Source organism: Bubalus kerabau, chromosome 1 (genome assembly GCF_029407905.1).
Source record: "Bubalus kerabau isolate K-KA32 ecotype Philippines breed swamp buffalo chromosome 1, PCC_UOA_SB_1v2, whole genome shotgun sequence".
NCBI classification, from domain to species: Eukaryota; Metazoa; Chordata; class Mammalia; order Artiodactyla; family Bovidae; genus Bubalus; species Bubalus kerabau.
Genome location: NC_073624.1, coordinates 225,901,849 through 225,925,203, shown reverse-complemented (window position 1 = coordinate 225,925,203; position 23,355 = coordinate 225,901,849). Strand labels below are relative to the sequence as shown.

Below are 23,355 nucleotides of genomic sequence, written 5' to 3'. Positions count from 1 at the left end.
GACCTGCATACAGGTTTCTCAAGAGGCAGGTCAGGTGGTCTGATATTCCCATCTCTTTCAGAATTTTCCACAGTTTATTGTGATTCACACAGTCAAAGGCTTTGGCATAGTCAATAAAGCAGAAATAGATGTTTTTCTAGAATTCTCTTGCTTTTTTGATAATCCAGGGGATGTTAGCAATTTGATCTCTGGTTCCTTTGCAGCCATGAAATTAAAAGACACTTACTCCTTGAAAGAAAAGCTATGACCAACCTAGACAGCATATTAAAAAGCAGAGACATTACTTTGCCAACAATGGTTCATCTAGTCAAAGCTATGATTTTTCCAGTAGTCTTGTATGGATGTGAAAGTCATGTATGGATATAAAAAAAGCTGAGGGTCAAAGAATTGATGCTTTTAAACTGTGGTGTTGGAGAAGACTCTTGAGAGTGTCTTGGACTGCAAGGAGATCCAACCACTCCATCCTAAAGGAAATCAGTCCTGAATATTCATTGGAAGGACTGATGCTGAAGCTGAAACTCCATTATTTGGCCACCTGATGTGAAGAGCTGACTTATTTGAAAAGTCCCTGATGCTGGGAAAGATTGAAGTTGGGAGCAGAAGGGGATGACAGAGGATGAAATGGTTGGATGGCATCACCGACTCAATGGACATGAGTTTGGGTAGGCTCCAGGAGTTGGTGATGGACAGGGAGGCCTAGCATGCTGCAGTCCATGGGGTCGCAAAGAGTTGGACACAACTGAACGACCGTACTGAACTGAACTGAGATATAGAAAGAAAAGATCTTTATTTACCTGATAAAAATATGTATGTATGCAATGTATAATGCGTTGCTGCTGCTGCTAAGTCACTTCAGTCGTGTCCAACTCTGTGTGACCCCATAGATGGCAGCCCACCAGGCTCCCCCGTCCCTGGAATTCTCCAGGGAAGAACACTGGAGTGGGTTGCCATTTCCTTTTCCAATGCATGAAAGTGGAAAGTAAAAGTGAAGTCTCTCAGTCGTGTCCGACTCTCAGCGACCCATGGACTGCAGCCTACCAGGCTGTTTTAAATTAGTTCTCAGGGAAGTATCCTTGAGAAGATATCATTTAAATAAAGGCTTGGTGATTTCCGTGGTGGTCCAGCTAAGAGTCCACGCTCTCAATGCATGGGGCCCAGGTTCGATACCTGATCAGGGAGCTAGATCAACATGCTGCAACTAGGACCAGTGCAGCCAAGTAAAAGAAATAAATAAAAATAAATAAAGGCTTAAAGGAGCTGGAGTCAAGTTAGGTACCTGGGGTAGGGCTATTCAAGCCAGAAGAAAGAGCAAAGGAAGGAGAGTGTGGCGAGTTTTAAGGGCTGCAAGGAAGCCAGCATGGCTGAAGCATGGTGAGCAAGATGATAAGTAGAGGCCAGAAAAGAAGATCTGTATACGTGTGTTAAGACCAGGGGGTGCCTTCCTTTGAAATCATTGCAAGAACTTGGGTATTACTGTGAAAGAGTACTGCTCTGAATGGGAGCTGTTTTCTGAAGCCCCTCCACCTCTCTCAGTTCCCTCTTCTTACTGCTGGGGCAGGAGACCTGCAGACAACACTTCCCAGAGTCCCTTGCCTGCTGGCATCCACTTAGGCTTTGCCCTGGAAAGTGCTGGCAGGACTGAAGAAGGGAGGCAGGAAGAGCCTTCCTTGTTTTTCTGGCTGAGCATCCTGGTAGCCATTCTAACGTGGCAGCTGGCAGTGTTGGCTCAGGCAGGTCCTTCCAGCCTGGTCTTCAGTGTCTCTGACTGCAGGCTCCATGTCATACCATATTTCCTTGTTCCTCTAGCCTAAGGGTGAAAGTGGCTTCCTTCAGTTACTCATCTTTGTCATCAATTTCTTATGTATTCCCTGTCTTTGAGATATCTGGAGTGGTTTCTGGTTTCCTGATTGGATGTCACCTGATACAAATGTTTTGAGCAGAGGAGGGTCACCATCTGATTTATGTTTTAACAAGCCAGTCAGGTTGCTGTGTTGAGAGAAGACACATTGGGGCAAAAGTGGAAGTGGGAGGCCAGTTAGAAGACCACTGCGGTAAGCCCGGTGACAGCTAATGCTGGCCTGGGCCAGTCTGATTCCAGTGGAAGTGGTTAAAGGGGTCAGATTGCAGATATATTTTGAAGGTAGAGCCAGAGGGTCTGCCTACTGTCCTTTGTACCCAGAAATGCTGCTTATGACCTACTATGTGCAAATCATATCTAAGTTCTTTGCCTACTAGGGGAAATAAGTTTGCATAAAAATATCCACTTTCTGATTGTGTATTACAAGAATTGCCAGTGGATGGGGCTGTGTCAACGGTAAGTTTAGGGCAAGGTTAGCCAACCAGGACTCCTAGACTATAAGGAGAACTAGAAACAAATAAGAATGTTAGAAAATATCAGTGATGCTGTGGTCAAAATAAAAATAATGCTATATACTTTGAAAGCTCAAAACATTTTAAATGAACACTTGTTTTCAAAAGGCACACTATCTATCTGTTCACTTGTATTCCAGCAAAATTCACAAAATTCCACTTCAGATTCCAGAAAGGTAAAGTCTAAACACTTATCTCTTTCTTATTTTGAGATCAAAAAAATATTATATATAATATAATATCACAGTGTATTTTTAGTCTTAAAAGGTTTTACATTTTCTGTTTGGTTTCATAGACTTTTATGCATATTCTTTTTTAAAATAAAGAATTAATAAGTAGGGGATTCGAAGATGAAAATACACATAGTAGTTAATGAGATTATAACCTTGGGCATCTAATTAGCAGAATGAATGAACTGGTTTTACAACTTGAGGAGGACACTGTGGCCTCCTCTGCTACTTCCTCTGCTGGAGGAAGGGGGACCCCCACTCCAGGGCCCGAGAGTGGGCTCTTGTCCAATACTCAGAAATGAGTTGTACAGGGAAACACACAGAATGACAAAGCAAGAGGCTTTACTGGGAAGGGGTGCCCAGACACAGAGCAGTAGGGTAAGGGAACCCAGGAGGACTGCTCTGCCACGTGACTCACAGTCTCAGGTTTTATGGTAATTGGATTAGTTTCCAGGTTGTCTCTGGCCAATTACTCTGACTCAGGGTCCTTCCTGGTGAAAATGATTGGTGTCATTTCAGGGGGCTCCAAAGAACTCCTATACAACAATCCTTTTTGTCTCAGTGCAGAGAAGAATTCAGCAAGAGCAAAGCGGTAAATAAGAAGTGGTTTATTATTAATAGAATAGGACGCTTGTGAGATTTACAAGAGAAATGCTGTGTCCTAAGAACTTGGTGGGCAACAGGGTTTTTTTGGGGGTGGTGGTAGGCTACAGTTTTATAATGAAAGGAAAAGTGGAAGGGAGTTTTGTTGTCCCTGTGTGGTCAAACTACATCCACAAATTATTATTTTTTATGGGTGCAGAGAGCATGTCCTGCATCAGGAGTCATTTACTTACTGAGCTCACTGGGCAGGATGTGGGTCTCGTATCACCACTGTTTTATTGTTTGGGGGCATGTCACATGCTTCTATTGCATGGTTTTGTTATTATGCAAACCTGCTTTCTCCAGTAATCATTAGCTTACAGGGGTCTCCCATATTTTTCTACTTACAATCCCCTTGTGGGATTAGCTATCTAGACATCTGTTTGGTCCCTTCGTTCTATCCCTATCATTGGTGGCACACACATCACTCAGCCAAGATGGATTCCGGCAAGAAGGATTCTGGGAGGTGGATAGGATATATGGATTGGTGCCTCTTCTCTCCTTTTGACCTTTTCTGAATTCTTCCCACTGGTGGTAGCTTGTTAGTTCCACCTTCCTTACCAGGACCTCCTGTTGTAAGATAACTCATGCAAGTGGTTACTATCAGGCTTGGCCAGGGTGAGTGGTTTCAGTCAGTAGTTCCCCTAACACCTCTGGTGATTCATAGTTCCTCTGCTTGGCCAGGTCAGCTGGGCCAGTGTGGGGATGTACTGCAAAGCCTACTTATTTATTTTAATAAGTATGTATCAGCAGTACTGTGTGCAAGGCACTACCTAAGCACTCTGTACTTAAGAACACCTTGAATTGTCCTAAGAATGGAATTAATTCAGTGTAGGGATCACCTCTTAGTCTCGATGCTGCAAACTTGGCCTCTGTGCACTGGTGCCATATGGAATCTTGGAGACAAAGTTTTTGGTGATGTATAAAAGAATAGCTTTATTGCTTTGCCAGGCAAAGGGAGGCACAGCAGGCTTGAGCCTCTAAAACTATGTGTCCCAGCCTGGGAAGATTTGATGAGAAGTTTTATAGAAATGTTTCAAGGGCAGTGTTGCTGTAAGGATGAGTGTGTGCAGGGCCTGCATCCCTTTAATCTGTCCTCAAGTGATCTTTTTATGACCTTTTCTGGTTCCTTTCATTTGGCCTCAGGTGGTCCACCCTAAAGGAAATCAGCCCTGAATATTCATTGGAAGTTCAGCTGAATCTGAAACTCCATTACTTTGGCCACCTGATGTAAAGAGCTGACTCATTTGAAAAGACCCTGATGCTGGGAAAGATTGAAGGCAGGAGGAGAAGGGGACGACAGAGGATGAGATGGTTGGATGGCATCACCAACTTGGTGGACGTAAGTTTGAGTAACCTCTGGGAGTTGGTGATGGACAGGGAGGACTGGTGTGCTGCGGTCCAGGGGGTCGCAAAGAGTCGGACCTGACTAAACGACTGAATTGAACTGAACTGGTCTCCTTATGAGCTTCTTGAGGTTATCAAAGTGTGACCTTCTCTCTGGAACACCTTCCGTTTGGGAGTTTTAGTTCTGCAGAAGATCTTAAAGATACTGCTATGTGTGTCCCTTGAGGCAGAACCAGGATCCTGTCCCCAGCCTGCACTATTGTTTCTTGACTACTCTTCTGTGGTCTCTGCATCCCCTCCCTTCCCTGATTAGTAACTGCTGGAATCTGTTACCTTTGGGATTCAGGGAAGGTCACTGAGACCATTCCCTCCAACAAGAAACCAGAGACACAGAAAGGCTTCCTTGCCCAGGAGCGCCTCAGGATTCTGCTCTGCTTCAATCCCACACATGGTTCTCCTTTCCACATCCATCCAGACTATAAACATATAGGCCCTTTCTGTGATCCTCACAAATATCTTGCCTTACTAGGCCTTTGTGAAAGGAACAAACCATGAAAAAGGGGGCTGGTATTGTATTATAGTAATGAGACAACCTAACTGAGCAAGACTGATTTTGCTGACTGTGCCAGTCACTTACAACCCCACTTCTGATTCCTTCTTTCTTTTCTAGTTCACTCTCTGCTTTTACTAATCTGTTGGGTAGAATAACATCTTCATGGCCCCTTTTCCCACACATAACTTAGCCTCAAGGCCTATCTGCTTCTCCACACACCAAGATCGGCAGAGGCCATGGGTTTTCTTTCACAAACCCCACCCTTCTTGGAAGACCCCTGTGGTCTGAAATGGCTTATCTTCCCCTCCCTTCCTGTTCAGGGGATTCTGTCGGGTGGGGAGGGCAGAATCCATATGCCTGAAACATTTGCACCTAAAACAATTCTACTTTTTTCTGCTTTTTATTCTGGCTTCCTTTTCCCCCCACCCTCCCACCCCACCCCCTCCTCTTCCAGGTAAGATTCCTTTTGGAGAGAATGGACAATGTTGCATATTTAAAGTATTTTTTGAAATCCACATAATTTACCTTTCCAAAGACATCGATTAAGCTTATATATACAGGAAAGATGATGATCTTCTTACTCTAAGTCTTCTGAAAACATGAATCACAGTTGTAAAATATTCATTTCGACCTGCACCAGTGACATTTATAAAAAATGTCTGCAGTTCACTAGAGTTTAATCTGAGTGAATTTTATGATAAAGGTAAATTTGAAAGAAATATTTGCAGTTGTTTTTATCACCTGTCCTCATTAGTTGCATCTCCTCATTTTCTAATTACTTGAAGTAATTATAGAGAGTTCATGTTCCTGCAATTATGTGAAAAAGAAATGGAGTTATGTCAGTATCAGATTGTGGCATTTAATTACTGTCTGTGCTAAAGCGCGTGTACAGTCCAGAGAAGCGAAGACCAGGAACCATAACACAGTAGAACTTCCTTATTGCTTGGGGGTCTGTAGGGGAGTGGGGGAAGAGGTAGGAGGTAGGAAAGGGGCAGTTAAGTCAGGCCTTGACCAAACTAGGGGCTTCTTTAGTGGCTTACACAGTAAAGAATCTGCCTGCAATACAGGAGACCCAGGTTCGATCCAGTCAACATTTAATTCTCTTTTTTAAAAAAATTTATTTATTTTTATTGAAGGATAATTGCTTTACAGAATTTTGCTGTTTTCTGTCAAACCTCAACATGAACCAGCCATAGGTATATATATATCCCCTCCCTTTGGAAACTCCCTCCCATCTTCCTCCCCATCCCACCCCTCTAGGTTGATGCAGAGCTCCTCTTTGAGTTTCCTGAGCCATATAGCAAATTCCCCTTGGCCATGTATTTTACATATGGTAATGTAAGCTTCCATGTTACTCTTTCCATACATCTCACCTTCTGCTCTCCTTTTCCCATGTCTGTAAGTCTATTCTCTATGTGTGATTCTCCAATGCTGCCCTGTAAATAAGTTCTTCAGTACCATTTTTCTAGATTCTGTATATGTACTTTAGAATAAAATATTTATCTTTCTCTTTCTGACTCACTTCACTCGGTATAATAGGCTCTAGGTTCATCCACCTCATCAGAACTGACTCAAATGTGTTCCTTTTTATGGCTGAGTAATATTCCATTGTGTATACGTACCACCTTCTTTATCCATTCATCTGTAGATGGATATCTAGGTTGCTTCCATGTTCTAGCTTTTGTAAATAGTGCTGCAATGAACAATGGGATACATGTGTCTCTTTCAATTTTGGTTTCCTCAGGGTATATGCCTAGGAGTGGGATTACTGGGTCATATGGTGGTTTTATTCTTAGTTTTAAGGAATCTCTATACCGTCTTCCATAGTGGCTGTATCAATTTACATTCCCACCAACAGTGCAAGAGTGTTCCTTTTTCTCCACACCCTCTCCAGAATTTATTGTTTGTAGACTTTTTGATGAGGGCCATTCTGACTGGTGTGAAGTGATATCTGATTATGGTTTTGATTTGCATTTCACTAGTAATGAGCGATGTTGAGCATCTTTTCATGTGTTAGCCATCTGTATGTCTTCTTTGGAGAAATGTCTGTTTAGGTCTTTTTCCTACTTTTTGATTGGGTTGTTTGTTTTTCTGGTATTGAGTTGTATGAGCCGCTTGTATATTTTGGAAATTAATCCTTTGTCAGTTGTTTCATTTGCTATTATTTTCTCCCGTTCTGAGGGTTGTCTTTTCACCTTGCTTATAGTTTCTAAAATCACAGCAGATGGTGATTGCAGCCATGAAATTAAGAGACGCTTACTCCTTGGAAGGAAAGTTATGACCAACCTAGATAGCATATTCAAAAGCAGAGACATTACTTTGTCAACAAAGGTCCATCTAGTCAAGGCTATGGTTTTTCCAGTAGTCATGTATGTATGTGAGAGTTGGACTATAAAGAGGGCTGAGCACCGAAGAATTGATGCTTTTGAACTGTGGTGTTGGAGAAGACTCTTGAGAGTCCCTTGGACTGCAAGGAGATCCAATCAGTCCATCCTAAAGGAGGTCAGTCCTGGGTGTTCATTGGAAGGACTGATGCTGAAGCTGAAACTCCAGTACTTTGGCCACCTGACGTGAAGAATTGACTCATTGGAAAAGACCCTGATGCTGGGAGGGATTGGGGGCAGGAGGAGAAGGGGACGACAGAGGATGAGATGGTTGGATGGCATCACTGACTCGATGGACATGAGTTTGAGTGAACTCCGGGAGTTGGTGATGAACAGGGAGGCCTGGTATGCTGTGATTAATGGGGTCTCAAAGTGTCAGACACGACTGAGTGAATGAACTGAACTGAACTGAACTGAACTGCATGGAATATATTTTTCTATCCTCTCAGTTTCAGTCTATATGTGTCTTGAGGTCTGAAGTGGTTTCCTTGTAGACAACATATATATGAGTCTTCTTTTTTATCCATTCAGCCAGTCTGTGTCTTTTTGTTGGAACATTTAATCCATTTACATTTAGAATAATTATTGATATAGATGTTCCTATTGCCATTTTGGGGTTGATTTTGTAGCTCTTTCTTATTCTGTTGTATTTCTTGACTATATAAGTCCCTTCAATATTTGTTGTAAAGCTGGTTTGGTGGTACTGACTTCTCTTAACTTTTGCTTTTCTGAAAAGTTTTTTATTTCTCCATCAATTTTGAACGATATCATTGCTGGGTACAGTAATCTTGGTTAGAAATTTTTCCCTTTCAGTACTTTAAATATATCCTGCCAGTTCCTTCTGGCCTACAGAGTTTCTGCTGAAAGATCAGCCATTAATCATATCGGGTTTCCCTTGCTGCTTTTAATATTCTTTCTTTGTGTTCAGTTTTTGTTAGTTTGATTAGTATGTGTCTATGGGACACCAAGTGTCCCATCTTGTATGGGACACTTTGTTCCTTTTGGAGTTGATCGACTATTTCCTTTCCCATATTGGGGAAATTTTCAACTATAATCTCTTCAAAGTTTTTTTATAGCCTTTCTTTTTCTCTTATTCTTCTGGGACCCCTATAGTTCAAATGTTGGTGCATTTGATATGGTCCCAGATTTCTCTGAGACTGTCCTCAGCTCTTCATTCTTTTTACTTTATTCTGCTCTTTAGAAATTATTTCCACCATTTTATCTTCCAGCTCAGTGATTCATTCTTCTGCTTCAGATATTCTGCTACTGATTCCTTCTAGAGTATTTTTAATTTCAGCAATTGTGTTGTTTGTCTCTGTATGTTTATTCTTTAATTCTTCTAGGTCTTTTTAAATTGATTCTTGCATTTCTCCATTTTGTTTTCAAGGTTTTTGATGATCTTTACTATCATTATTCTGAATTATTTTTCAGGTAATTTGCCTATTTCTTCTTCATTTATTTGGACTCTGTGTTTCTGGTTTGTTCCTTCATTCATGCAGTATTTCTCTGCCTTTTCATCATTTTTTTTTATTTAAGTTATTGTGTTTGAGGTCTCCTTTTCCCAGGCTTCAAGGAAAGTTGAATTCTTTCCTTGAAGAAGGTGGAATTCTTTCTTCCTTTTGGTTTCTGCCCTCCTAAGATTGGCCCTAAGATTTGTGTGAGCTTCCTATAGGGTGAGATTTCTGCTGAGTTTTGTTTGTATGTTTTCCCTCTGACAAGCAAGGTTGAGTGAGGTGGTAATCCTGTCGGCTGATGATTGGGTTTGTATTTTTGTTTTGTTTGTTGTTTAGAGGAGGCATCCTGCACAGGGTGCTATGGGTGGTTGGGTGATGCTGGGTCTTGTATTCAAGTGGTTTCCTTTGTGTGGGTTCACACTACTTGATACTCCTTAGGGTTAGTTCTCTGGTAGTCTAGGGTCTTAGAGTCAGTGTTCCCACTCCAGAGGCTCAGGGCTTGATCTATAGTGCCTGGAAGGCTTCCTCCATTTCTCCATGTCCAACATGGCAGCATCTTGCATGCAGTAGTTGAGCATCTTCCCCAGATAGCGAGTGGCACCCCCGGTGGCATCACCTTCTCATCCCAGTCCGGCTCTGGCTCCTTGTCCTGCTTCCCAGGTCACTGGGTCTCCCCAGCCACCCCCATCTGGTGCACCACTGCCCAGGCTCCCTGTGCCCACAGGTACGGCTGCTGGGTGGAGGCTGTTCAGAGGGCACCCGGGCTCCACGTGCTGGGGTGGATCCCCCAGTGGGCCTGCCATGCTCCCCTTCCCTCTCACGCTCCCCTTCTCTCCTGTGCCGCCGCAGCTCTCCAACTTGTCCGCCCGCTCTCTTTGCTGCTGGGTCAGTCAATGTTTATCTCTTTTAACATTACAGGATTCCTCTTTGTGAAATTTTCTTGGTGTCCTTTTTGTCCAACTTCTGTCCTTGTTTCCTTATTAATGATTAATTCTCAGAAGACTGTGGCCATTAATTTACACTAAGATGTGAATACCTAGTAGATTATTGACCATGTCTGCTTTTTAGGGTTCAAAGTTATGCTATGCCTCCTATAGGGCAGGCCATGTGCAAGACACAAGCAACCAGAAGATGAAACAGACATAGTCCCTTCTTTCAGGGACATTATCATCTCACAGGGCACCAGATATTTAAATAAATATTTGCAAAATAAAGTTAAAGGTGCTATAGGAGAGGAAGAAGCGGGAGAGTGTCTAACTCTCATGGAATTGTGGGTGTCTTTCTTTGAGCTATGGGATCCTTAAGAGCAGGAAGTGTACCTCATTTATTACTAAGTCCCCAGCCTCTCCTACAGCACCTGGTGCATAGAAAGTGTTCAAGAAATGTCCGCTGATTTTGTGTTTGCAGAGACATGACTTTGGGATGCACACACATGGCCCTTGGTATATTGTCGTGTGGGCCAGTGCCTTGGGAAATTTCACATGTAGACAGCTTCTAAAATAGCTCCCAGTGACCCCCACATAGGTACTCATCCTATGCAGTCATTCTCTGAGTGTGAACTGGACTTAGTGACTTGCTTGCAACAGTAGGCTGTGGCAAAAATGATGGGATGCCATCTCTGAGAACACATTATAAAAGATGAACTGGGGGATGAATGAATGAGTGGAAATATGGATAAATGGATCAACATGTGATAAAGCAATACAGCAAAATGTAAATTCTAGAGTCTAGGTGGTTTAAGAATTATTCCTCTGTAATTCTTTGAACTTTTCTGTACATTAGAAATTTTTCATAATAAAATGTTGGGAGGAAATGCCAAAAACAAAAAACAAAGCAAAAGGAAAAAAGACTATGACTTTATTTTTGGCTTTTCTTGCTTCTTCACCTGATGAAGCCAGTTGCCATGCCGTGAGCTGCCTTATGGAGAGATCACATAGCCAGGAACAGCCAGAAGAGTGTGTCTCCTGGCTGACAGCCCAGGAGGAATGGAGGCCCTCAGTCCAACAGCCTGTTAGGAACTAAATCCTGCTGACAAACACATGTGTGAGTTTGGAAGGGTCTCCTTCCCTCCGTGAATTTGAGGCTCAACCACAACCGACATTTTAATTGCAGCCTTGTGAGCCACCTGGAGCCAAGCCATTCGGCTAAGCCCTGCTCGGATCCCTGCCTGTGGGATGATAAATGTTGAGAAAATAGATGTTGTTTTGAGCCAGTAAGTTTGGGAACCATTTGTTACATAGGGATAGATAATTACCACAAGATAATACTACCTTCCAGAGAAGGCGATGGCACTCTACTCCAGTACTCTTGCCTGGCAAATCCCATGAACGGAGGAGCCTGGTAGGCTGCAGTCCATGGGGTCTTGAAGACTCAGACACGGCTGAGCGATTTCCCTTTCACTTTTCACTTTCATGCATTGAAGAAGGAAATGGCAACCCACTCCAGTGATCTTGCCTGGAGAATCCCAGGGTCAGGGAGCCTGGTGGGCTGCCGTCTATGGGGTCACACAGAGTCGGACACGACTGAAGTGACTTAGCGGCAGCAGTAGCAATACTACCTTCTCTCTAAGTCTTTATTGACAGAGCATTTTGTTTTGTTTCCTTTTCTTTTCTTTTTTTGTGACAGATTTTCCTATGGAGAGGAATACTCAGAACGATTTGTTCTTTGTTTAAAACTCAATTTATTAAGTTTATGAATCTAATACCCTAAATTGAAAATCAGTTTTTCTTGGGGCTTTTAAACATTGATTACAGATTTATTAAGCATATCATATTAAACAGTTTAAACTAACTGCAATTATATATTTAGAATGGCTGATCCTTTTAAACACTTCAAAACCTTAATTTATAAACATATAAAACAAAGGCTATAGAGCTTACAGTTTCATATAAATTTACTCTAAAGCATCAATATCAAGGATTTAATACCTCTCTATTTCTTTTCTTATTTTTCTATGTTAGTTTTTATATAGCCTCAGAGTTTCAGCATTATTATTTTTATTCCTTTCCTTGGGTCACAGAATTCTTAGCAGATCCTGAAGAAAAAATAAACTTATCAGAACAGCCTAGATTGCAGAACTTGGTTTATTGACTGATTAATTCTTGGTCATACTTGTTTGTTTCTCTCAAGGTGATTCTAACTCAAATCACCTTTCTATGGTAAGCTTTTCTATAGTTAAATTACATCTGTTAAGGTCAGTGAGACTATTTCAGGCCTTATCTTATGCCTGGGGTTTTAATTTTGCAACCTAGTATCTATCTCTGATTTAAAAAAAAAAAAAAAGATCGCTTGGCCATTGTTATAAAACCTATTATCTTGGCATAATCAAATATTGATTTTGTCTCTTAGCATTAAAAAGTTACATCTCCCTTATTAGTATTGAAATTTAATCTCCTAGGAGTTGCGAGATTAAAGTCTGTGTAGTGTTCCTCTGTAGGTCATCTGGCAAATGCTGTGGACCCCTCTTTCTGGTTGGTTATTTGGGATGCCCACCTAAGTTGAACAGTCCTTCGTGTTCTTGGCATCTACTTTTTCTGGGGCTATATAGCTTACACTGCTGCTGCTGCTAAGTCGCTTGTCGTGTCCGACTGTGCGACTCCATAGACGGCAGCCCACCAGGCCCCGCCATCCCTGGGATTCTCCAGGCAAGAACACTGGAGTGGGTTGCCATTTCCTCCTCCAATGCATGAAAGTGAAAAGTGAAAGTGAAGTCGCTCAGTCGTGTCCGACTCTTTAGCTTACACTGGCAAGTGTTTATTCTTAATAGATAAGGTAGGCATATGACTGTGCTTTTAAACATACCATATTCATATAAGAAATACTAGAAGAAATATCAAACCCTCCTAATTATTAAAATCAATAAAAAATAAATATGATCTGTTATAGTCACCACTTTCTATTACAGAAATCTTTTGGTCAAGCTTCATATTAACTCTTCTGAGTCATTTTGAATCCATAGTATTTCACAAAACTCATCTTGTCCTATAAACCATGGTGGCGATGATGGTGATGATAATGCAAGAGATGTATCTTTTTAAAACGGGCAAGAGTAAACTGTAGTGTTTAGAGATGAACATTTGGGTGATAAAACAAATGAGATACCCCAAGAAAGGCATTATTATAAAAATGAAGATATGCAGAAGGGGAAAGAGGTGTGATAAGAATGAGGCTCAAGGATGGAGCTTATGGAACAAATGCCTAAGTTCTATTTTTTGACCTGGGCATACATTTGATGTGTATGTGTGTATGTGTTTTCTGCTCTATTTGTATAATAAGAGTTTTATTTGAAAAGCTCACCAAATGGTCTTTGAAGCACCCTTCATATTGACTCCTTTATCCTTTATGTATTGCCCCTGATAGTCTTGAAAACTGTCTTGCTTTTTTGGCAATGATTGGATGTTGGAGAGATGTTCTGAAATTTTTTTTCCATCATAAATCAGGAAATTAGCTACCTTCTAAAGGATTCTGTTTTTTTGTTTTTGTTTTTTTAACAGAAAATAATTTTAAAGACCAGGAGCTGTGTCCTGGGTATGTATTAATACAGGTGAATGTGTGATGAACAAGAGTGAATTGGTTGGTACTGGGTCACTGAGAGCTGAAAACAAATTTATTAAGGTTATTATTTCACACTGATATTTCCAATTTAACTTATGATATTGCTATTCCATACTTTTCTTGTCTTATATAAGGTTTCATCAGCTACAAGCCTTTCTCCTGAATTGACAATCTTTTTGATCTGATGAAGCTCCTAGATGGAGCCAAGACATGCTTCATATCACATTCTGCTCTTTAGTACAATAATTCCAAAACTTCTGTCAGTCATAGAATTCATAACTTTTTTTCTACAGATTTGCCAAGTTCATAATTTTGTACCATTTATATTAATGTTCTCTTAATATTTTTGTTTGAACATTAAAGTGAAACCCTTAAAAGAATGATATTCATATTAAACAATAACATCTGTGGTATTATAGGGTTTCATTAACAGGCTATATATTTTTCCAGTATCCATTAAGATGGATATGAGGGTTAGAATTTTAGGGGACTCAATAAATGTCATCTTCCTCACTTGAGGCAGATGAGAGTCAGGCAAATGGAGCTCAAAATATGAGGTTAAGGACTAATACAGGCTGCACTGGGGCTTGTTGCTTAGTGAAAGAAAGTGAAAGTCACTCAGTTGTGTCCAGCTCGGCAACCCCATGGACTGCAGCCTACCAGGCTCTTCTCTCCATGGGATTTTCCAGGCAAGAGTACTGGAGTGGGTTGCCATTTCCTTCTCCAGGGGACCTTCTCAACACAGGGATGGAACCCTGGTCTCTCGCATCGTAGGCGGACACTTTTACCCTCTGAGCCACCAGAGTTGCTTAGGTGCTGGGCAATTCTGGGCTCCCTAAGAGTAAACCCCAGGCTTGAACAGACACATCTGCCAACAGGCCTGCCCTGCAGCATGGCTCATTTCCCCTCACAGCCAAGGACAGCACAGAAGTTGTTCTCCCTGAAGGGGGCAAATTTAGAAAGGTAGGGAGAGACTTCCCTGATGGCCCAGTGATAAAGTATCTGCCTTGCAATGTAGAGAACACAGGTTTGATCCCTGGTCAGGGAACTAAAATCCCACATGCCAAGGAGTAAGGAAGCCCATACGCTGTAACTACTGAGCCGGTACACCACAACTAGAGTCTGTGTGTTCCAATGAGAAATCTCCCACGATGCAACGACAATCCTGCATGCCACAGCTAAGATCAGACACAGACATATAAGTAAATAAACAAATTAAAAAAGAGAGAGAGAGAGAAAGCATAGGGAGAGAAAGACTGACCTACCATACTTGGTTTTTTTCTCTAAACTCACTAATGGGGGAGGAATGAGGAAGGGAGTAGAGAGGGGCCAGGAATATTAAGCTAATGGATAGTTCTTCTTTCTTTCTTTTTTTAAATTTGGTTTCAGCACATGGCATGTGGGATCCTAGTTCGTGAACCAGGGATTGAACCTGCACCCACTGCATTGGAAGCATGAAGACTTAACCACTTGACCACCAGGGAAATCCCAGCTAATAGATATTTCTGTAAATCAAGCACAAAGTCAGGGGAATAACTACTAAGCATACATGTTTGTCCATTTATTGAGTTAAAGCCTCTAAGTACAACTTTGGGAAAATGCTGCTGTAGTGACCAGTGTTATGATGAAGTGCCTATGAAGTTCACCTTGTTCAATATTGCTTGGGTACCTTCCCTGCCTCTCAATTTATTTGTTATATTTGGAGGAACACATTTAATGTAGAAGAGTCTGTCTGAATTCAAATCAGAGTGAGTCATATTGACAATGTAGCACATATGCTGTCTGGGCCATTTTTCAGACACTTGTGTTAAACTATCATTATGAAATCATAATCAAAAGGTTCCAGCCCTTCTTATGCCACTGGGTGTTATTTTGACTTCGCTATTCACAAAATGACTATACTATGGCAAAGTCTTCTGAGTTTTCATTCTTTATTTCCTTAATTGAATCAGGGACACTTACCTCATTCAAACATTTTGATATAATAGCTTCATATGATCAGGCTCCATAGAATGTCAGCTCTTAAAGAAAAATGTAGAGACACTCTGGCTCCCCCTTCTTTTATAGAGATGAGAAGTGAAGGTCTGCAAAGGCAAAGAACTTGTCCAAGGTCACACCCTACTTAACGGATTTAGCCCCAGATTTCTGGGTCTCCTAATTCTCAGCTCATTAACTTTTTAATGCACTCCTGGGCCTTTTAAAGTCAAAATGACAAAGCAATCAGTCTTGGCAGGGAAAAATTATTTCCTAACATTTTGTATCTTGTACACCCGTGGCAGATTCATGTTGATGTATGGCAAAACCAATACAATATTGTAAAGTAATTAGCCTCTAATTAAAATAAATAAATTTAAATTTAAAAAAAAGAGGAAGTACAGGGGGAAATATATATATATATATATATATATATATTCTCCAGTGGTCTAGTAGTTAAGACATGGTGCTTCCACTGAAGGGGGGATGGGTTTAATCCCTAGTTGAGGAACTAAAGTCCTATATATATAATCTCCCCATTGTTTTCTGTATTCCATACTGTTGGGGGCCAGCATGAGGCACTCCGCCCATGGCAAAGGTCATGAGGAAGGAGGCTCGACATACGCAAAGGCGGGATGGAGCCTCAGGAGTCCCCCTGGAAATCCTCGAGCATCTACCCCCATAACCAGAGTCTGCCTACTTTACTACTTTGTGCTCTCACCTACACCTCTGACTTTACGGGGGGCTGTCCCCCACCACCTCTTTTGGAGAAGGAGTTAACTTAGAGCTCCAGTTAATAATAATTCCTGGGCGTGACAGGAGTGTTTCAACTTACAAACTCCTCTGAAGGTTCTCTGGCCTGCCTGACAGGCTTGTCCGGCCACATGTGATTGCTCACAGCCTCCCAACCGTGAGAGGCACGAGATGCTTTAAACCTTCTAAAAACAGGTTCTTTAGAGAAGTTAGAAAATTATTAGTATAAGTATAGTGGGCTGATTAGAAATTGTATTGGTGAAGGGTTTTTCATTTGTTGAGCCAATGTTTACTGCTAAGTCTCCACATCCCCTGCCCTTACACACATTAATGAATATATAGAAGAAATAAGTATTAACCTTTGATATTAATCACGTTAGACCTTAGGCTAAGCAAATTCTTTCCTTAACTAAAACCCACTACACCCTCACCCTATAGGAATGTAACTTTATTTGAGTGACGTCTGTTTTAAGAATAATCACCCCTGGAGAAACAAGTGTTGACTGACCGCTGTCACAAGGAGAGGGTTGTAAATTGTCAGCAGGCCCCCTGGCAAGAAGATGATGTAACACCCCTAAGACCTCTGTATACATTTGTATGAAGCACCTGACTTTAATAAAAGTCAGGACTGCTGTCCCCGCGTGACTTTTGTATAACATCTCAGTGTATAAAAACAGACTCTGGAAAATAAAGAATTGGAATCAGTTCCTCGAAATACTGGTCTCCCCATGTCTCTCTCTCTCTCTCACTCTGGCTGAGTCTCCATCTGGAGCACGGAACCCACCAAGCTTACTAATTATGCCTGGGCTTCTAAGATCCGACTGGGGAGGCCTCAGTGTCTCCTCTCCTTTGGGAGAACGGAAGGACGCCTGCGGCCTACGTAAGTGGTGCAAGCTTCTTGTCTTGAAGTTCTATTGGTCTCCCACGTAAACCAAGCTACTCAGCCTCTTTTCTCCACTGAGTTTTCCTACTGAGCTATCCTCATTCTATTGCTCTTTATATTTTTAATGAATATTTAAATAGTCGCCGATGCCATCTCCCCTTCAAATACCCTGGATCAGCCGGGGCTGGACCCCGGCACCATACCACTGCTATACTCCAATCAACATTGGCTCCTACTTGGATCACTTCAGTAACCTTAAGTCTTCCCCATTTCAGCCTCCAATTCAGTTTCTTCCCTTCACATAAGTTGTTCACTGGAATGCTTTATCTTTTTTTTTTTTTTCACCGCCTTCCTTATACTCATTGCATTTCTGTTGCAAAAGACAAACACAATTCAAGTGGTGGATTTAACTCAGTGTGGGATAAGTTATGCTACAATGAAGAACAGCTGCATGATGTCAGTGCTTTCATTTCTTCATCTTGGTTGATGGGAGCTCTGCTCTTAGTCCAGCTCAGTCAGGATCTTGGGTTGACAAGAGTCTCTACCATTTGGAACATATCTGACTGCCATGGCCAGGGAAGATAACGTTGTGGGTATGTACCAGCTCTTAAAGACCTCTGCCTAGAAGTGAAATACATTAAGTCTGCTCACATTATACTGGCCAAATCAATATAAGAGAGTCTGACTTAAAGGAGTGAGGAAGTACAGTCCCACCGTATGTCCAGAAGAAACAGTACTAAGAAAAAAAAAGACTAACACTAAAGCTACCACACATTTTTTTAGCCAGAAAGGAATGTGCTAGGTTTCATATATCTCAACAGTTCTTGGGTTATGGATATAGTCAGTGCTCAGTCACTTCAGTGGTGTCTGACTCTTTGTGACCCTATGGACTATAGCCCACCAGGCTCCTCTGTCCATGGGATTTCCCAGGCAAGAATACTGGAGTGGGTCACCATTTCCTTCTCCAGGGAATCTTCCCAACTCAGGGATCGAACCCGCATCTCCTGCATTGGCTGGCAGATTCTTTACTACTGAACTACCAGGGAAGCCCAGGCACAGTCTAAACTGGAGCTTGAATAATGACAAGAAGATCCATTTCTTGATACAGAAATGGATCTCTCTGTTATACATCATTGCCCCTCCTTCAGTTTCAAGGTCATATCTTCACAATACTTAGTGCAATGGATAAAACGGCTTAAACCAAAGGCCCTAGATAGAGTCTTGCTGCTATAATTTCCCTCACAGAGGTCATTCTCCCATGCCTGATGCAATTGGATACATCACTGGCCAGGGACATGAGATACACAGTCTAGGTCTTGGCCCCATCCTAGCCTTGAGGCGGGGCAGAAAAGTCTCCAAATTACCATTGCAGTGAGCATGGGAAGAATGTTCAAATAGTCTCCAGGAAGACTTGGGTGACTTGAAGAAGAATGTGAATTGATGCTAGGTAAGAAAGTAACAAAAGATATTTATTGCTCTTTTCTCTCAGGTCTCATATTTAATGTCACTTCCTCAGGAGGACTTTCTTTGGTATACCCAACTGAATTACTTACTCTTTTTATTATCTCCCAGGAGGCCCTTTCCTTTCAAGGAAGAATATGTAATTTTATATTTATTGTGTGATAATTTGTTCAATGTCTGTTTCCCTTCCTACAAGGCAAGCTCCTTGAGGGCAGTAACTACAATTGAGCCTTGAACAATGTGGGGGTTTGGGGTGCCCACCCCACACATTCAAAAATCCGTGTACTGCTAACTCTGCCTAAAAAATAAAGGAATTGATAGATAACTCATCAAAGGGCAGGAAACTGAAACAGTTTGGGCAGAATCAGAACTCAAAATTTAATTTTTTTGAGTCCATATATTGTGATCTCTAAATGAACACAAACTTTCCACCACACTCAGTTGATTTAAAGATCAGTAAAATGAAAACAGGTACTAATTTGTTGGAAAACAAACAAACAAACCCTATATGTGGACCCATTCAATTCAAACCTGTGTTGTTCAAGGATCAACTGTATATCTATTTTGTTTATTGATATTTCCTCAGTGTCTGGAAAACTGCCTAGCATGCGGTGGCTCACCAAAATATTAATTGAAAGAAATAACAGCAAAGACTACACAGTGGATATTTATAGATTTTAAGATAAAGATATGGAACAGAATTTGCGAGATTCTGGCTCAAAGATACTATGTCCTGGTATGTCTAGGTTAACAAGGAGATACAGTTTAGTAAGAAAGCACAGGTAACAGATTGGACTAGTGGCATGGATTATCAAATGTTTCTATAGTAATCTTTGTATATGTGCGTGTTAAGTCACTCAGTCATGGTCAACTCTTTGCAACCCCATGGACTGTAGCCTGCCAAGCTCCTCATTCCATGGGATTTTCCAAGCAAGAATACTGGAATGGGTTTCTATTTCCTTTACCAGGGGAATCTTCTTGACCCAGGGATCAAACCCAGGTCTCCTGTGTTGGTAGGCGGATTCTTTACTGCTGAGTCACCAGGAAACCCTATAATGACTTTATCAGTTCAGTTCAGTTCAGTTCAGTCGTTCAGTAGTGTCTGACTCTTTGCGACCCCATGAACCACAGCATGCCAGGCCTCCCTGTCCATCACCAACACCTGGAGTTTACCCAAACTCATGTCCATTGAGTCAGTGATGCCATCCAACCATCTCATCCTCTGTCATCCCCTTCTCCTCCTACCCTTAATCTTTCCCAGCATCAGGGTCTTTTCCAATGAGTTAGCTCTTCGCAACAGGTGGCCAAAGTATTGGAGTTTCAGCTTCAACATCAGTCCTTCCAATGAACACCCAGGACTGATCTCCTTTAGGATGGACTGGTTGGATCTCCTTCAGTCCAAGGGACTCTCAAGAGTCTTCTCCAACACCACAGTTCAAAAGCATCAGTTCTTCGGTGCTCAGCTTTTCTTTATAGTCCAACTCTCACATCCATACATGACTACTGGAAAAACCATAGCCTTGACTAGACGGACCTTTGTTGGCAAAGTAATGTCTCTGCTTTTGAATATGCTATCTAGGTTGGTCATAACTTTCCTTTCAAGGAGTAAGTATCTTTTAATTTCATGGCTGCAATCACCATCTGCAGTGATTTTGGAGCCCCAAAAAATAAAGTCAGCCACTGTTTCCATTGTTTCCCCATCTATTTCCCATTAAGTGATGGGACCGGATGCCATGATCTTAGTTTCCTAAATGTTGAGCTTTAAGCCAACTTTTTCACTCTCCTCTTTCACTTTCATCAAGAGGCTCTTTAGTGTTTCTTCACTTTCTGCCATAAGGGTGGTGTCATCTGCATATCTGAGGTAATTGTTATTTCTCCTGGCAATCTTGATTCCAGCTTGTGCTTCATCCAGCCCAGAGTTTCTCATGATGTACTCTGCATGTAAGTTAAATAAGCAGGGTAACAATCTACAGCCTTGACGTACCCCTTTCCCAATTTTGAACCCATCTGTTGTTCCATGTCCAGTTCTGACTGTTGCTTCCTGACCTGCATACAGGTTTCTCAAGAGGCAGGTCAGGTGGTCTGGTATTCCTGTCTGTTTAAGAATTTTCCACAGTTTCTTGTGATCCACACAGTCAAAGGCTTTGGCATAGTCAATAAAGCAGAAATAGATGTTTTTTTGGAACTCTCTTGCTTTTTCGATCATCCAGTGGATGTTGGCAACTTGATCTCTGGTTCCTCTGCCTTTTCTAAAACCAACTTGAACATCTGCAAGTTCATGGTTCATGTACTGTTGAAGCCTAGCTTGGAGAATTTTGAGCATTACTTTTCTAGCATATGAGATGAGTGCAATTGTGTGGTAGTTTGATCATTCTTTGGCATTGCCTTTCTTTGGGATTGGACTGAAAACTGACCTTTTCCAGTCCTGTGGCCACTGCTGAGTTTTCCAAATTTGCTGGCATATTGAATGCAGCACTTTCACTGCATCATCTTAGGATTTTAAATATCTCAACTGGAATTCCATCACCTCCACTAGCTTTGTTCATAGTGGTGCTTCCTAAGGCCCACTTGACTTTGCATTCTAGGATATCTGGCCCTAGATGAGTGATCACACCATGATTATCTGGGTTGTGAAGATCTTTTTTGTACAGTTCTTCTGTGTATTCTTGCCATCTCTACTTAATATCTTCTGCTTCTGTTAGGTCCATACCATTTCTGTCCTTTATTGAGCCCATCTTTGCATGAAATGTTCCTTTGATATCTCTAATTTTCTTGAAGAGGGCTCTAGTCTTTCCCATTCTATTGTTTTCCTCTATTTCTTTGCATTGATCACTGAGGAAGGCTTTCTTATCTCTCCTTGCTATTCTTTGGAACTCTGCATTCAAATGGGTATATCTTTCCTTTTCTCCTTTGTTTTCCACTTCTCTTCTTTTCACAGCTATTTGTAAGGCCTCCTCAGGCAGCCATTTAGCTTTTTTGCATTTCTTTTTCTTGGGGATGGTCTTGATTCCTGTCTCCTATACAATGTCATGAACCTAATGACTTTTAGAGTGCAGCAAAATGAGAAAACAAACAAGCAAACAATTACAAGTTTCCAAGAATCTATAAATCAACATAGCAGGAAATCAATACTGAATATTCAGTGGAAGGACTGTTGATGAAGCTGAAGCTCTGATACTATGGCCACCTGATGTGAAGAGCTGATTCATTGGAAAAGACCCTGATGCTGGGAAAGATTGAGGTCAGGAGGAGAAGGGGACGAAAGAGGATGAGATGTTTGGATGGCATCACTGATTCAATGGACAAGTTTGAGGAAACTCTGGGAGATAGTGAAGGACAGGGAAGCCCGGCATGCTGTAGCCCATGTGGTCACAAATTGTAGGTCACAACTTGACTGAAAAACAACAGCAAAATAAAACTGAGCAAATCTCTATTTTTCACCTTTCATCTGTAAAGAAGATGGAACGCAATCCAGTTATGAACTGATTTAGGCAAGTCCTATTGGTTGAAGTATGGAGACTTTAAGATTTTCTTTTTGTTAGTCATTAGTTGTTTAAATACTGAGGATTTTCATCTTAAGCAAAGTTTCTTAAAAGTATATGAGTAAACGTGTAGGACCTCAGCTTCTTCATCTGTAAACTGTGGACAATAATAGTACCTGACTATTGTGCTGGGAGGATGAAATAAGTTAACACATGCAAATTTTTCAAAGCAATTACAAAGAACAGTGCCTGGCTCATATTAAGTGCCCAAGAAATGTTACCTATTATTATGAGCAGCTTGTATTAGTGCTTTAGTTCCTTTATTATTTTATTTGAACAGCGATTTCCTCTACCAGAGGACTTATGTATACATTACCTTATATGAATTGCATGAAAGATTCAGCACTTAGTGTTTGCAGGGTGCCAGAGATATAAAGAAATGTAAGACCTAGTTCCATCATTGAGAAATTTGCAACTGAGTTCCAGCAAAGTACTTTATCCTATGGCTTGGTTTTTGAAAATACCTCTCCAGGGGAGCTACATTTGGACTGTTAGCTTTTTACCAGTTAGGATCCTCTAGGTTGCAAGTAAGAGAATCCAGCTCAGACTGGCTTGGATTACAAAGTGGATTTGTCAGCTCATATATGGGGCAATGAAAATAGTGTGGTGTTTGGGGCTAATTGGCAAGGGCTCCATAGTGTTCACTTTAAAACCTGGATTTAGAAGAAAGCAAGCCTGGGACTTGGCTGGCAGTCCAGTGGTTAGGACTTCACACTTCGTTTGCAGGGAACATGGGTTCAATCCCTGGCTGGAGACTAAGATCCTGCAAGCCATGCAGTGTGACCACACAGGGATGGCATCAAACCAAGGCTGTTTCCCTATAGAATGTCAGCTAGCCAGAACTAGGGACATTTCCTTGTTCACGTGGATGTGTGTGTGCTCAGTCACTTCAGTTATGCTTGACTCTTTGTGACCGCATGGACTGTGTGCCGCCAGGCTCCTCTGTCCCTGGGGTTCTTCAGGCAAGAATACTGGAGTGGGTTGCCGTCCCCTTCTCCAGGGGATCTTCTCAATTCAGGGGTTGAACCTGGGTTTCCTGCACTGCAGGCAGATTCTTTACATGTCTTGAGCCACAAGGAAAGCCAAGGAAGGAGGAATTAATTAACAGAAGGTTCCAATAAACTTTTCTTTATGTCTTACTGGTCCATACTGACTCATATGCCCATTCTACTGCCAATCAGTGGCAATGAAGATCATTCCTAGGCCAC

General features: G+C 41.6%; 1 protein-coding gene across 25 annotated transcripts in view; it reads left to right on the top strand.

Annotated features, from left to right (window-relative positions):
• Positions 1-3,063: 3,063 nt before the first annotated feature.
• PRELID2 (PRELI domain containing 2) overlaps positions 3,064-23,355 on the top strand; it is a 343,715-nt gene continuing 323,423 nt past the window's right edge. For 24 of the 25 annotated variants that reach the window (XM_055556919.1, XM_055556920.1, XM_055556924.1 and 21 more), the window contains exons 1-2: positions 3,064-3,192; positions 4,389-4,584. In XM_055556919.1, coding sequence (XP_055412894.1) covers positions 4,504-4,584 — 81 coding nt within the window. In that variant the 5' untranslated portion in view covers positions 3,064-3,192; positions 4,389-4,503. The remainder of the gene's footprint in view (positions 3,193-4,388; positions 4,585-23,355) is intronic. The other variant, XM_055557047.1, reaches the window with a different exon arrangement.